The sequence below is a fragment of the Streptopelia decaocto genome, assembly GCF_964273445.1.
Source record: "Streptopelia decaocto genome assembly, chromosome: 1".
NCBI lineage: Eukaryota > Metazoa > Chordata > Aves > Columbiformes > Columbidae > Streptopelia > Streptopelia decaocto.
In genome coordinates, this window is record NC_138663.1 from 66,166,112 (window position 1) to 66,182,486 (window position 16,375).

The 16,375-nt window shown below is 50.1% G+C and overlaps 1 protein-coding gene across 9 annotated transcripts in view; it reads right to left on the reverse strand.

The window, feature by feature from the left end:
* The window catches only part of B4GALNT3 (beta-1,4-N-acetyl-galactosaminyltransferase 3), a 70,167-nt gene that overhangs the window by 18,953 nt on the left and 34,839 nt on the right, over window positions 1-16,375 (reverse strand). For 6 of the 9 annotated variants that reach the window (XR_014186162.1, XR_014186163.1, XM_082074372.1 and 3 more), the window contains exons 2-4: window positions 9,612-9,703; window positions 8,872-8,949; window positions 431-526 (exon numbers count right to left, since the gene is read on the reverse strand). The exons of 1 other annotated variant lie outside the window; for it this stretch is intronic. Coding sequence is in view for 5 of the 8 variants with exons in the window: in XM_082074372.1 (XP_081930498.1) it covers window positions 431-526; window positions 8,872-8,949; window positions 9,612-9,703 (266 nt within the window). In the remaining 3 variants the exon portion in view is untranslated. Of the gene's footprint in view, window positions 1-430; window positions 527-8,871; window positions 8,950-9,611; window positions 9,704-16,375 lie in introns of those variants that run through there. 2 more of the 9 variants (XM_082074371.1, XM_082074375.1) reach the window with 2 other exon arrangements.

Here is a 16,375-nt window from a genome sequence, read left to right on the forward strand (position 1 = left end):
CATTAGGCTTGTTCTGGAAGGAGGATGGAGCACAGCGTGTGATGGAGGCAACAGGAAAGAGCAGTCCAGATGAGAGATGAAATGGGGCAAGTGCTGCTGTGGGGAGGAGAACCACATGGGTGAGATGGTGGGAACAGAATGTGACATTCACCAGCCACTTGGATGGAGAGCACCAAATACAGGGTTCCTTCAGCCTGTGTCTGAGGCCTCACAGGGCAGAGCAGGTAAAATGAGCCTCCCCCATGCAGCAGAAGAGCTGCCACCATTGAACCTTTGTGAAAGCTTCCTGCTCCCTCAGCAGGGAGACAGAGGAGGTGATGGAGAGGGACAAGGGCAGGTAGGGAGCAAAAGGGGTGAAGGGAGCAGGGGTGATCCAGCTGGGAAGCAGAACTGGGAAGTGGGGCACAGAGGGTGTCCCAGTTTTACTCACATGGGGGAAGAGGGGAAAGTGGAGGTTTTTCCGGAGCTGATCAGTGGAGCTGCCGCACCAGTCCTCAAACACATGCAGATTGGCCTGGCCCTGGAACTGGGGGGCAGAAGTGGGGCACAATGAATTGTTGCATCCCTCTCCTGTTCTCCCAACCTCAGCCTGCCCCCCCAGTACTGGAGTGCTTGTGAGAGAAGAGGAAGATGCTGCTGCTGCAACAGGCTGGTTTCCAGGAGATATGGGTCCAGACCCCAGAGACACAGAATCATAGAATCATAGAATGTCCTGAGCTAGAAGGGACCCAAAAGGATCATGGAGTCCAACTACTGTCCCTTCACAGGACAACCCGACAGTTCACACCATGTGTCTGAGGGCTTGTCCAGTCTCTTCTTGAACACTGTCAGGCTTGGGGCCGTGAGCCCTCCCTGGGGAGCCTGTTCCAGTGCTCCACCACCCTCTGGGTGAAGAACCTTTTCCTAATGTCCAACCTAAACCTCCCCTGGCACATCTTCCTGCCATTTCCTCAGGTTCTGTCACCAGAGAGAGAAGATCAGTGCTTGCCCCTCCTCCTCCCCTTGTGAGGAAGCTGTAGCCCCATGAGGTCTCCCCTCAGTCTCCTCCAGGCTGAACAAACTCAGTGATTTTAGCCACTCCTCATATGGCTTCCTCTCCAAAACCCTCACCAGCTTCACAGCCCTCCTCTGGACACTCTCCGGTAGCTTAATATCCTTTTTATCCTGTGGCACCCAGACCTGCACCCCATGCTCCAGGTGAGGCCGCACCAGTGCAGAGCAGAGAGGGACAATCACCTTCCTCACCCGGCTGGCAATGCTGTGCTGGATGCATCCAGGACACGGGTGGCCCTCTTGGCTGCCAGGGCACACTGAAGGGAGCCGGGGTCTCCTCTCGGGTGTGCAGTGTGGGTCTGGGTGGCTGTCCCTGCTACCCAGCCAGCCCCACCAGGACAGGCTGTTGGTGCCCAACAGGGACCTTCACCACAGCTTTGCTGGGAAAAGCTTGCTGGGTGCTGTGGGATTTCAACGATATGTTCCTTGAGGGACAGACTCTTTCTACCAGAGCCATTCAGAAAGGAGGAGCTGGCTGTCCCCCCAAAAGTCCAAGCTCTCTGCCTGCAACCGGTGGAACTGGATGCTGAAACCCTCCTCGCAGGACCAGCATCCAACAGCACAGAATAAATAAGCTGGAGACTGCAGAAGTTACCTTAGATAGGGAAATGCTGGACAAAGGAATAGGTTGCCTTGGGACTGGGAAGGCTTTGCTGCAGCTGTCCTGCCTATATAAGGACTGAGGAAATTGCCTGAGCAGCACCCCCATGTCTACAGATGGCAGCAAATTCCTAGTTTTCACCAGGGAGTCTCCAGCAGAGCTGAAGCAGCACGGTGGACGAGTGCCCGACCCCTCCATGCACTCCTGGCAGAGAAACCGCTTCTCCACGTTATTTTTCCCAGGACAGCGGGTAAGGGTTTTGTTTTGTAATAAACCGTGGCTTGAAGGAAAGACTTGGAAAAGACTTGGCCTAGCACCAGCTTATGCAGCAATGCTCCTTGCGAGCTGTGGGCTTTAGTCATACACGTGAAAACCATCTCTGTGTGCCAGGCAAAACACATTCACAACTGCTGTTCTTGAGTGGTCTCTTACCAGCCCGCTCTCACTGGTCTCTGCACTGCTAGGGCTTGACTGATGTCTGCAAGCCCATATCGTCTCCCACCACTATCTCCTCTCCTTTCCTCCTCTGCTGACACCCCCCAGCCTGGATTCTGCCCATCAGGCAAGAGGAAAATCAGTGAGAAAAAGTGGATGCAATTTCCCAGAGTAATGCTGCACAAAATCAGAGAGGAGCTACACAGAGGGCTTGGGGTGATGGATGCAGAAAAGAGAAACGTGTGACTCTGCAAGGATTTATGATACAAATAAATCACTGCAAGCATGACAAACACTGCATTGGAACTTAATTTCTGGGCAATTCCATGCCCCTTGGCCAAATCCAGGTTCACACCCAAGGGTCTTACACTACTTTTCTCAGCCAAATCAAGTAATGTCAATTGCTGTTGCTTGTGGAACATGAAATGAGGTGAACAGGCTGGGCTCTCACAGCGAGTCACTGCCAGAAACTGAGTCATAGGGCAGTTTGCTGCTGTCCAGAAGTGATGCTGGTTTTAATTCTTTAATTCTTTAATTCTCTAATTGTTTGCACACTGCAGACAGTAGGCTAAGATCTCTGTCAAATGTAGCACAACACTCCCACACTGTGGACAGGCTGGTGTTGCAGTCCCCTCCTGACAAAGGCCCAGGAGACGCTCCTGAGACTCAGGACTGCAATAGAGCTGGGCGGGCTTTGGCATGGGGTAGCCCAAATGCCAAAACAGCTCTTCGGAGGGACATCCCAAAAGAGTGGCTAGACTTGCTTAAATGTTTGCAGAGGAAACTCAGACCTGTCCTGTTCTAATTAAATACTTTACTGCAGAGTTTGGCAGTATTAGAGAGAAGGCAGCCCGCTAAAAAAATACGGCAGACACCACCCTACTAGGTGTTCCATCAGTGCTGTAAGAGATGGTGCCTGAGATTTCTAGCCTGACACCTCTGTCTCCAAAGTCTTTACAAAGCCACCTGAGAGGAGCTTCTGGCAGGAGCTAATGAGATCGCTTCTCTTTCACACACTCACAGCTATTAGAAATAATTAATTGGTAAATAATAAGCATTTCTTGCATGTGGCTTCAAGAGTCTTTTCTAAAGCAACAGACTTTCTCCTCAGCTACAGCAGCTTAACTTACTCTCTGCTTCCTCTGAAAGGGAAAAGAAGAACATTATTGACAGATAAGTGCTGGCTGCCCAAAGTGCTGGTCTGGGACTGAAAACTGAGCTAGGCTTTAATTTTAGGCCCCCATGAGCCATCAGCACAGCAGCTGTTTTGAAACCCTATCACCTCTGTCCCTCCAGCTCAACTCATGGCTGCCCATTGCAGGCAGCTGAGAAATTCCTCCACTTATTATTTGGGTCTCCTCTGGAAAATGTAGTAAAAATCTCCTCCTTGGGGCTTTTGGAGATTGCAGCAATAGATAAACAGCACCATCATTCCCAATTCACGCACACAGCTCCTGAGGAATATCTGTAGACTTTATAAAACATGGCTACTGAGTTTGACTTCCCAGCTTGGAACTATCTGGCCCCAGTTGTCAAAGGGCTGGAAACATAAGAGTTGGTAAGCAACAAGGTAAATTCCTCTTCTCCCCTTAAAAACATCTGCTTTGAAAATTTTGGATAGACTGATTTGGCCAGAACCAGGAATAGAAGCCAAGAGCCTAGGCTTTCAATGGGAGCTGGTATTAAGCAGTCTTGTGCCTTCCCATTTAGAGGGCACCTCCAGCCCCTCAGCTTCATCCTCGTGTCCCAGCCTCACCTCCCAGTTGCTTATCTCCATCCTGCTGAAAGAGTAGCATTGCAAGAACCCAGCTCAGAGCCAAAATGGGCACGTGTCGTGAACCAAGGGCACCGTCAGCATGGCACGAGTATGCACAGGAGCACTAGGAGCTGGTCTGGGCAGGCTGATACCCTCCTGAGCACAAGGTCACTGCCCAAGGGAAGGGAGAACTGAACCTCAACAACCCAAGCAGCAAGTGATAGGACAAAAGGAAATGGCCGCAAGCTGCACCAGGGGAGGCTTAGATTGGACATTAGGAAAAAATTCTTCACATAAAGGGTTGTCAAGCATTGGAATAGGCTGCCCAGGGAAGTGGTGGAGTCACCATCCCTGGAGGGGTTTAGAAGACGTACAGATGAGGTTCCTAGGGACATGGTTTAGTGCCAGAGTTAGTCACTAAATGGTTGGACTCTATGATCTTGAGCGTCTTTTCCAACCAAAATGATTCTATGATTCTAACTGCAGGGAGGCCAGGGCTGGGACAGGCCCCTGCTTCGGTGCTGACACAGCAGCCTCCATGGTTTCGGGAGTGCGCCTGGGCTCGGAGCCCCAGCGCCGACCTTTTCCTCTGAGTGTGCTGAATTAACACCCACCCGCAGCCCTGGCGGCATATTAAGAGACTCTGGTATTTCCGCTTCATTCTAGTGAGGAATTTTAGATTACCAGCCCCTCCAATGAAAACAGACCGTAAAGGAGGATCAGGCACACAGAGAGCATGGACCTGTCTTCCTAACCCAAGCTCTATCATGCCAAAATTGCCCAGGGGGCTGGCACTACACACCCAGCAGCTCCTGATGAGCAAGGAGCCCTAGGGAAGAAAGGCAAAGCAGCAGCAGAGGCTGGGGCAAGCGGGAAAGCTGGGAGGATTGCAGCACTGGAGACATGACCTACTGCGTAACCGGAGCAGGATGGAGAAAAGAGGTCTTTCCTAATTTAATCCCAGGCGGTTTTGGCAGCACGGAGGCAAATCAGCTGCATGCAGCCCAGGGAACGCACAGCGTCGGGGATGATAAACAGGGCACAGAGAGGGCCTGAGTCAGGGAAGAAAAGCGACATTGTGCTGCCAACTGGAAACTCCTGAGTTTATAAGACGCTTCTGTCTCCGCGGAGCGGCCGCAGCCCCTCCTCCTGCCTGGCCCAGCTCCCCTGACTGGGTGACATTCAGCAGTCAGCAGCTGGGCTTCGCTGCAGGCTCTGCTGCGCCATGCACTTGCTGGTATCCCATCAGGACAAGTCAGCAACAAAGACCACCTGTCCCACGGAGCCTTGAGACATGACGGCATGAGCAGGCATGGAGGCGACGTGGGCAGGGACAAAGTGAGCAGCAATAGCTTTGTCTTTTGGTCCTCTAAGGATGCTTCCTCTTAGGGCAGGTTTGGTAGCAGAAGGATGCCCTAGCACAATGCTCTGGTTTTGTGCAGCACCTATACAGGTGCTGCCTGCAAGGGGCTGTACTCCTGGATGACCCTCACACCTCCTTCCAGGGAGAAGTCCTCAGGCTGCACATACATGAAGTGTGGGGGAGCATTTTAAATGCTGCCCCCCTCCAGTGCTGCCCTAACCTCTCTCCTCTCAGAGCTGAACAGAGGCTTTTGCAGAGGTAAATGAGAATGATCAGGCTAACCAAGCACATTTCTGAAAATCCTCCCGCTATGCTTAGAGGAGTGCTAAACTGGTGACACTCATGGTCCCACAGCGCTGGTTCGCCCTGACGACAGCCAGGCACCTTTCTGAATTAATGAAACAAAACGCCCCACATCTCTCACATCTCTCCAGCCTGAGGAGGCAGTGGGTGATGCTGGGATCTGGAAGACTTTGTTCCAGTGTCTGGAAAGGACAGTGAAGGTAGGGATCATGTGCATGGGCACCCTGAAGAACTCAAGAGTGAGGCTGACCCCTGCTTTCCCCCAAATGCAGGGAATAACTTTATTAGGGATTTCCAACGTGCACACTTTTCCATCACATTATCTGAGGCTGAAGACTTAAGCCGCTGGTTTCATCTCCTGAAACTGAAAGAGGAAAACTGAAACCTCTCCTTTTTTGGCCAGTCTTGGCTGCCAGCTCACTCTGCAACCCTGTTAATAATTTATGTTTGTCAGGAATATACCTCTCCATTCAAACAAAGTGCAGCTCCCTGACCTGTAAGAGGCAACCTGCCACCCCTCGCCCCAGCAATCAGGCTGCAATTAAGTTCTTAGAGATGCTGTGGGAAGGGAACAATGGGATCATAGACCCTGGGTAATTAATTTGGGCAAAGTTACAGAAAATCTTAATCCCCAGGCCAGGGGAAATTTCAGTCAGTGGTTAAGAGGATAGCAAGCAGCTCTATACAGAGCTGTGCCTGCGGATCCTTATCCATCTCCTGCAGCTGGTACAGGTGAACTGCTGGCCTCTGCAGTCAGGGTGGCTCTGCTGACCCTCTGGGTACAGACAGTGATGCAGCAAGGGGCAGGAAATTTTGCCTTATAGAGACAAAGAGAAAACTGGTGAAGGAGGCGAGTGCTTCGCAGAAGCAGCATTAGAGAGCAGGGCTGGCAGGGGAGAACAGCAGGGCACGTGAGTGGGCCAAGGCCACCCAAACCAGCTCCCTAGACTGGTATCTGTATGCCCTGGGAGTCACAGTCTTCTTGTGGTTCATCTGTTCCACACCACCTGGCAGAGGGCACGGCTGGGGACTCAGACACCCACAAACTCCCAAAAGCAGCAGGTCTGAGGCAACAGCCCTGCTACCTGGCAGAGCTCTCCTCCCCAACAGGGAGCAGCAGGAGGCAGAAGGCACCTTTCCAGGCATGGGGCCATCCTGCATAGGACACCTCAAGCTCTACCCCTTCCCCTTGGCCAGAACAACTTTCCCCTCACTCTCTTCTTGGCAGGATCACACAAGGGCAGCAGGTTTGCAGGCTGGTGCCCTGACCAAAGCAATGGCATGCAAGGATGTGAAATGAACCCACCAGCAAAGCAGCGGGCTTTGTAGATCAGCCCTGTGCTAAACACAAACTGTGTGGCAGTTGCACTCACCTAGTTGAGGTCTGGAGCTTTCAATAGGGTAGGTGATGGCTCTTTGGTACCTTTTGTGCCCCAGTGTGCCTGTCTTCACTTACACAACTTTGTGGCACCTTGGTCCGTGCCAAAGTTCCAGCAAGTCACATCCCCCCACCCCAGGAATGGTGACTCCTCACATTCAACTCCCCCGCTCCATCAATAGACAGGGACCCTCTGTCAATAGACAGGGTCCTCAGCCAAGAAGGTGATCAGGCCCAGAGAGTCTGAGCAGCTCTGGGACCGTGCTTATAATGACCACAGCTCAGATTCAACTAGGGTATAAATGGAGCCTGCTGGAGACCCTCATTGAGTTGTTCTTCCTTGGAGAAGAGGGTCTGCAGTTGAAGACTTTCCTCCTTAGACTGGCCATCTAAGGAACATTGAGATACTTTGCTGATCTGGTAAGCAATCTTCTGGGCACCCTTGAGAGTCCTCATTTTGTAAGAGCTGGGAAGATGCACATTTTGAATCATCACTCTAGAGTTTTGGGATCTGATCCCCTTGGGTTTGAATTTGCCATGTAGTAACTGAACTCCTAACCGGTATCTGAACCTGTGTTTTGTAATGTTGTCAGAGTGCTGAATAATTTTGGATAAACCCCATTTCTAGTTAGTTTTCTGCTAAACAGTTCTGGTTAGAATAAAGTCTGCTTGGAGCTTATTGCCTCTCTCAATCGACTTTTGAGGTACCTCCGTGACACATACCTTCACCCAAGCCACAGCGCATACCCCACGAGCTGCATTTCTGATGCAGTAAAGGCTCATTGCATGCTACAGCAGGGGGGTTTCAAGACCAACATGCTTTTGAGAAAACACCAAGGAGGGGATCAGAGACATCGGGCAAAGCCTCAGAGAAACTGGGGGATGTCACACAGAGCCTGTACCACCTGGTGCCATGGAGAGGGGAGCAGTAAATGCTCCGTGTCATCCCTGTGCTCGGCAGCAGTCCTGGCCCTGACATCCCACTGGGTCTTGGCCAGCAGCTGCCCATCTGGGAGGCAGCCCTGCCTGCATGCTGCCTGCAAGGCCCTGTGGCCAGAGGAGCCCCCAGGCTCCAGCTGGGACCAGCACTTTGAAAGCCCATGCGGCAGACCAGATCAATGATCTGAGTCTGGTTCTGGGCACCGGAGGGTGACTGGTGCTGCTTCCAGAAAAGCTGTTAGTTCATGCTGCAGGGACCTGAACTGCTCAGTGCAATGGCTGGAGGGAGGTTGGTGATCATCTCCTGCCCCAAGCACAGGGATGTCAGCCTGCTCCCTCCCCAGGGGAGTCCCAGAGGCCCTTCTAACTTGTGCAGGTCTCTAATCACCTCGAGGAATTTAGGGAGCTAATTCCATTAGTTAAATGCCCCCTGGCTGGTGTCCCTCTCATTATCAGCAGGCTGCACTGCTCCCTTATCTTGAAGAGGAATGCTGAGATAAGGGAACAGGGGAGGAAAGAATAAACGAGGCATGAAGGAAACAAAGGGAATGTTTAACCCAGTCTTCAAGTGTTACCAGAGAATGTATCTGTTCATCAGAAGTGTCACTGAAGTGGAGAAATCTCTATGTATAACACACAGGGGTTGGATAGCAAGCAAAAGCCAGAGCAAGAGCAGAGTGTGACACTTCTGCGCACCACAGTCATGTATTCACTTGTTGAATGGTTGGCCCTACTCACTCCCCACCCTGAATAAACTTCACCTTTCAGGAAGGGAGGAGGCTGCCTGCTCTCAGGGAATCGCAGATGGGTGCTTGGTGCCTTGATGGCTGGTGAGGATGCCAAATTATCAGGTATCTGGACACTCCTGTCTTTCCAGGTGATTACTCAGGTCTGTAAGTGCCATTAAGACAGGAGAGGGTGATAGGGAAGGGACTTCTAGTGAAGCAAATGAATTTCGAGGCAGAGGTCCATGCCTTTCATTCCTATTGCACAGATCTCTAGCTACAGCTCCCTCACACAAAATGATGGAGAAGGGCACCCACCTCTGGCCTCCATGGAACAGGATTGTCCACAGCTGCATAATTCAATTTATTCCTCCCACCTCTTCGCAGCTCTTGGTTCTGAAATACAAGTAGAGGAAAGTCAAAGCCACCTGATAAATGACCCAGTACTGACACCTACACAAGAGGGCTCAAACCTGGTCACAAGAATATGTGAGAAAAAGCAAGTTCCCAAGCTGCCTCTCCAAAGGACAGGTCAGTTATCAAGGCCATAGTGCGGTGAAAATGCTCCCTGGCTCTTTTGACAGCAAATTTCCATGGTGAGCTACTGAGGGTAAGGATACCAGCACTTTATAACTATTTGCTGGCACAGTTAAAACTTAGGTAGTTTCCCTTCTTTCTTTTTCCCCATCCTTGTTTCACAAAAGGTCCAAGTAACAGTTCTTCCAGCACTTCCTTCTGGCAAGAGTACTAAGATGTGCTTCACTAGGGAGCTATGAACTCTCTCCTGACCTTTCATTTCTGCTTTCATCTTGCTTAGTGCTACCTTGCTGTGCCACATACCCAGCCAGCTCCAGCCCACCGCTGCGGCTTAGTACATCTAAAATAACTCAACTGACTACAGTGGAGTCATTGTACATCCACATTGCAGTGAGTCAGCTCGGATGTTGCCCTGTGGCATGCTCTCTTTCCTGTGTGAAGAGAGAGCTGTCTCTTGGGGATAGCATCAGAAAGGAAGGTCTGCCTTTCTCAACTTTCAGAAGACATCCAAGCCTCCTCACCTGGTGTCCCACCTTCTGCAGGTGGCTTGGGTCCCCACCTGGGACATTAATGTCTGCCAGAGCCTTTGCCAGCTCCCTCCAGCTTTCGTACCCTGTGCAGAGGAAACAGAAAGAGATGGTCAGAGTACAGGCTAAAAAAAGAAGCCACAGCAGTTACCAGAATAAACTGGTACTTTACAAGGCTGAAAGACCTTTAACGCTCTGGAATGGTCCAGCAGAAACCAGGAATTGTTTACATTACTCAGAGCTGGCAGACTGACAGAGAGAGAGAAACTGCCTTTGTCTTCCTTAAAAGCTCTTCCCTCTTTCTTACTAACTTGTTATATTACAGATTCATCATAGTTCTAAAATGCCATAGATCTCATTAATCACCACAGGACTGGGAACCTCTTTGTAGATCCCTCAGATCTACATTGGTCAAACTAAACAACATCACTTTCTTTTAACTACCAATCCCAAAGAAAAATAAGTGAGACAATAACCAGGTTACTAATTAGCTTAACCATCAAAAGAATGTTATTCTGAATATGCACCTATTTGCATAACAAAAGCTTTCCATCTTCTTTTCTTGAAGGAAATGCCAGCAAAGATTGCACCTGATGGAACATTCAGCTGTAATGCTTAAAGTATTAGCAGTGATGTGGTTAAGGATGTCATTATTTAAGTGAAGTCAGCTTCTAGGTTCAAAGCAACTTCAACACCCCTCTTCTCCCAGTCTGCTTGATACAGGAGCCAGGATCAATTCTGGTTTCCTTCTACAACTCGGTTGGCCTTCTGGGTTTAGGAGGTACAAAGATGAGCAGATACAACATAACCCTGTAGCTCTCCATAATGTCAGTCTGTATTGCTAATAAGACAAGCGATGGTCAGCAGAGCTCATGCCTCCCACCAGCGTTACAACGGCTCACACCATGTGGTTTTCAGATCTGCTAAACATTTTGGCGTAGAGACAGCAACTATTCAACCTGCCAGCAGCTCAGCACGGTGCCCACCCTGCACGATAGCTTAATTGTGAAGAGCGCAAGTGCCAAAACCTCCATAAGCGCTTGCTTCTCCCAGGCTGGTGGCGGACCAGCTCAATATCCATGTACCAGGGAGAAGAGCCAGGCTCTCTGCCCATTATCTTTAAAAATGGAAGTCATTCCCAAAGCTCTAGGAGTTCCAGAAAAGTTGGCTGAAGTCTGAGCCTTGAGACGAATCGTCTGAGTCCTCTGCACTGCTCCTGCAGCCAGAAGTGACGTGGACCTGCTCTGAGGGGGCAGCACAGCCCACTGCTGGGGAAACCACCACTCTTTTGGGGCCACCATACCCATCTTCGCCCTGCCCACCCAACCCAGCAGCACGGGAAACCCCACTGTGACTCAAGTAGGAGCATGCTCCATCAGTTTGCTTCAGAGGGGGCATTTACAAGCCACACAACTTAGATCAACTCCAAAACATCTCTGAGCTATGTAGAAGCCAAGATAAACCCAAAACAACCCCAAGAACTAGAATTCACCAATGACCCTTCGACAGATCTCTCTCCCTGGCTGTTGTAAGCTCTCGGCCTGTTATTGCACCTACAAACAGAGTTGCAAACTCTGTCTCTGCTTGCTCCTGAACCAGGATGCTGTAGGATCTGGCAGAGGTGAGCAGAAAGTGAAGATGTTGAAGTTGCCTCCTATGATGTGGTGGAAAAAAGGAGACAATTAATGAAAAGAAAGTGCAAGAAATGTGGAAAATGTGAAAGTAAGTAGTCAGAGATGCAACTGAGAGACAAGACTTGGAGGCAACTAGGGTGTCCTGCTTCCCTGACATGAGTGTTAGCTTAGACATGTGGGCTTCATTCAGGCGCTGTGAGATCCTGAACAGCCACAAATTTCTGATCTAGGTCTTCCCACCCCCAGATTCTGATCTGAAGCTACGGGTTTAAGTCTATGACTAAAAATATCAGCATCGATATTTTTCTTCTGCAGAAGATTTTTCAGACACTCTGGGTAAGTAATTACTGATTAATGCAGCAAAGCACACCTTGTGCTTCAGGGACCGACTGTAATGGGAAAGAAGGAGAAATTCCCGTGTCTTCACATAAAATAACGTATAACCAGTGAGCTTCCACCTCATTCAGAGTAACAAGACAGGAACCACTGTTTCTGAGAGCCCTGCAGCTGGACACATGGCCCCACTTGCAATGGGGCTGAAACAGACTTTGTAGTTTGCATGAAATTCAGCACTCACTGCTTCGAGGGCTCATTGTACCAGTGGGAGAGAGGACCACGTTGTTTTTTTTTTTTTCAGAGGAGAGACCCAGAAGAGCGGGACTGGCTAAATTAGAAAGGAACCAAGGAAATCAGGAATAAAATAGAAAAATGGCAACAAAAGTCAGTTCAGTCCTGGAGGTTCACTGAGAGAGGACATCAAGAGAAGCCCGTTTTTTTTAATTCTGTGCAGAGGGGAGGAGATTATTTGGTTTAATTGTTAAACTGAGGACTTCACGGCTCTCTGGAATAAGCTCAGGACAAAGTGTCAGGAGCCCTCCTCTCCTGGGAAGAGGATGCTGGCCATCACAGCCAGCCATGCCATTCGCTCCACCACGGTGACTCCTGGTCTCATCTGCACTTTGGCTCCTGCTCATGGCTGGCATGGAACCTGCCCCACGGCAAACACAGGAGCCCGGCTGCACACAGGTGGCAACAGCTGACATTCTCCTTGACCCTTGGAAAAAAGAAAGGGAGGTAATTTTCATTGTTGTGCAAATATTTACCTAACACTTACATCAGCCAAACATAGAAGAGACAAAACATCTAGGAATTCATCTGGAGGTAGTGATTTCCTTGCTGGGTAATTTGTACTTTGGCAGGCTAGTTCCCTGGCATGGTAGGAAATGATTTTCAGAAAATAAGGGGATAAAACACCCCCCTCAGAGAAAGTTCTTGGTGCTCCAATTCCTTCTCAAAAGACTGGCTTCCGCCTGAGGATCTCCATAAGGGGATCCTTGTAGAAGGACCCAACTTTGTCCATGCTTTCCTCACTAGGAGGAGGGAGTGAGCTATAGAAAAGAGACATAGTTCCTCCAGTTTCCTGCAGTCAAAGACCTGTTGAGGCCAACTGTTGACCAAGGTTTTCTCCCCAGCACAGGCCACAGGAACCCAGGACATTGCCTTGCACGTATCCCCTCCCGGATGACAGCTGGAGAGCAGAGCCTTATTGCTAGGTCCACTGCTCTGTCTCAAGAGCACCAGAGTGAGGGGGTCTACCATAGGTTCAGCCCATCCTTGAGCACTGCTCAGCAGCCCAGCTGGCAGGAGCACTATCTTGATGGCTACTTAAAGTCAACAAGAATACACCTGGAAAAAAGCAGTAGGGCAGGAACTAAAGTACCTCAGCAAACACTTCAGTATTACTAAGAGGGAATGCCAGAACTGTTAGCTTTGATGGTTTTGCTCTAGCCCCTCTACAAAACCGGTTCTGGTTAGGATGGGAAAAGGCAAAAAGCTGTAAAGGCAGAAATCAAAGGCTTGGGAAGAACCTGTCCCAGAGCCAGGTAAATAGCTGAAGATGTTGGGCCAGGCTTTGTTGCCATTAGCCTGTTAGACGGACACACCAGCCAGCTCCTGGCTTTTCTCTCTTCTGAGCATCACTTCCCACCATTTCCTGAAGCACACTGGTTGTTTTCCAAGGCTACCTTTTCACCTCAAACACCTCCAACCCTGATGCAGGCGCAGCTTGCCAGAAGCAACCGCCAGCCTTGCTGCTGCATACTCCACCTCCTTGGCATCAGTCCCCACAGCCACAAGGGATGGTTCAGGGCAGTGATGCATCCAAAACCCAGCCCAGAGGAAAGAAAGGCACAGGGCTTTCTGCTGAGCTAGCTTGCCCGACCAAGCTGGCTCATGGTTACACTAGGACCACAGCAGACTCCATGGAGGGGGATGCTGCTGTAGCCAGGGCAGAGCAGCAGCCACACTTCCAGTGGCCTGCAGTTACACCACATGTAGTGTCACATCAGATCTGCCCCTTCACCATCCCTGCCCACAACGGCACACCTGGCACCAGAGGGTGGTGGACAGGGAGATTTGTATGATTTTGTGCCGAGAGGGACTTGATGAGAAAGGATATGTTCTTAAAGGCACTGTGGATGGGCAGAAGGGCAGACAGATTCACAGCAACGACAGGGGTTTTGCCCAGAGTGCATCCAAACTGCATTTTTTATCTTCACTCCAACCTCCAGGACATTTTCCCTATGTGTGTAAGCAGATACTTGGTTGACCTCCTTTCTACAAGAAGAGATCCACCTTTTTTTCTACTTTTGTACAGCAGTGGTCCAAGGTTCAAGCCTTACAGGGATCAGCAACTGTTCAGAAATGTGAAGGTGATTCTTCTCTGGAGACAAGGGTTCCTTTTTCTCCCTGTTCCCATCAGACAGGCTGGCAGCTGCCTGTTGGTGACCCAAATGCCAATGGGGGCTGAGCCTCAGCTGTCCCTCTGGATTCGGGATGGGAAGCCCTCAGGGACTTGAGCTTGCTTCTAGAAATAGAGACAGGTGGACACAAAGAAAAGAGGCTGAAGAGGAAGCGGAGACAGATGCTGCATCCTATAGTAGAAACTGGCACAAGAGGCAGCCGGTCTGGAGCCAGTTGCCTGCAGAGCCAGTGGACCAACAGTTAAGGGACAGAAAAGATGTAATAAGAGGAAATAAGATGAAGATATTTCTTGCCTTGCGTCCAGTCAGGGCACTATCTGCCTTGTCTCAGCTACGCTTTTTACTGCTCTCAGGTTAAAAGTCGGGGAAGGGAACTGCAGGAACAGCACGTGGAGATGGGGAGATCTCATCCAGCAGTCATAACTCTGCCAGAGCAATGCACTTGAAGCCTGGCTCAAGAGAAAAAAACCAATAATAATAAAAATGTAAAAAAGCAGAAAGGTGCAGGCAGAGATAACAGCAATACCCAGGGAGCTATCAAGGCCTTGGGGCAGGAGTGTGACCAGAGCTGCTCTGTTTGCAGATTAGATCCATCAAGCTACTGTCGTGCCCCTGGCCCCAGCCAGCACTCCATGTTTCAATTAGCCTGTGAAGGTACCTGGCAATTGTGCAAGGGGGAAATCCCAGACCCACTCAGGTGATCAGCTTCCTCTCTGAAGGAGGAGATTTGATTACTCTGCTGTTGTTACTGCTGCTTACATAGCTGCAAATGCTATTAACGCCCACATGCTGCCCAGCCTTTTTGTAACCCTGCTAAATTATTTCACTCAGCAGCCTCAGGAAACAGCAGGTCCACAGGCTGGTTTGCATAAAAAGCATTTTCCTTCTGATCCAAGACCATTCCCCTCCTCTTTTGTTGCAGGGACAGGGCAAGAAAAAACTGGCAGGTATGAAGCAGGGTTTTGTTCTTCACTACCCACAGACCCCCAGTATGGTATGATGTTTTTTAACCCTCTCTTGGATTATTCTATTTTTCCTCTTATCCTGGTTGAATTTTTTCAACTTGCTGTTATCCCACAGGACTTCAATGTGATTTGAAATCTCTCCCAGTATAATTCCTGGCTGAACAGGTATGCAATACCCCCAGTATTACCATCAGCTACCTTGCAAACATACTAGTCCAAAAGATGCTGCAGAAGGTTGCTTGAAACTCAACATGACCATGTGAGCTCAACTCAGGGAGCTATTTGCAGTCTCTCACAAACATGCATCAAGCCTCCTGTCCTGAGCATGAGCTTCAACTCTACCTCCTGCCCCGGTTATCATTTAGATTATACCCCACTCACATGGCAGTGCACTGGGAGTGCCTTCACCCTGCCACATGAGCTGGACAAACTCAAGAAGTGGGCCCATGCAAATCTCATGAGGTCCAACATGGCCAAGTGCAAGGTCCTGCACCTAGGTTGGGGCAACCCCTGGTGTTGATACAGGCTGGGGGATGAAGGGATTGAGAGCAGTCCTGCAGAGAAGGACTGAGGGGTACTGGTGGATCAAAGACTGGACATGAGCTGGCAACATCCACTTGCAGCCCAGAAAGCAAATCATATCTTGGGCTGCATTAAAGGAGCATGGCTAGCAGGTCGAGGGAGGTGATTGTGCTCCTCTGCTCTGGTGAGACCCCACCTGGAGTTCTGCATCCAGCTCTGGAGGCCTCAGTACAGGGAAGACATGGAGCTGTTGGAGAGGGGCCAGAGGAGGCCACCAAGATGATGAGAGAGCTGGAACAGCTCTGCTGTGAGGACAGGCTGAGAGAGTTGGGGTTGTTCAGCCTGGAGAAGAGAAGGCTCCAGGGAGACCTTATTGTGGCCTTTCAGTACTTAAAAGGGGCCTATGAGAAAGATGGGGACAGACTTTTCAGCAGGGCCTGTTACAATAGAACAAGGGGTAATGGTTTTAAACTAAAGGAGGGGAGATTCAGGCTAGACATGAGGAAGAAATTTTTTACAATGATGTTGGTGAAACATTGGCCCAGGTTGCCCAGAGAGGTGGTAGACGCCCCATCCCTGGAGACATTCAAGGCCGGGCTGGACGTGGCTCTGAGCAACTTGATCTAATTGAAGTTGTCTCTGCCATTGGCAGGGGGTTGGACTAGATGACCTTTGAAGATCCCTTCCAACCCAAACTATTCTATGATGCTGGGTGTCACGGGCAATGAGCTTGTGAACCAGCAACCAAATACTTCTGGCCAGTGAGAGCATGGGGACAAGCTGCCATGCTGTGCTGTGCACCCTGGGCAGCTTGTTTTCGTGGCTGCAGCCATCTCCTTGTCACTTGGCCAAGGCAGTGCTGCATCATGCTCTGA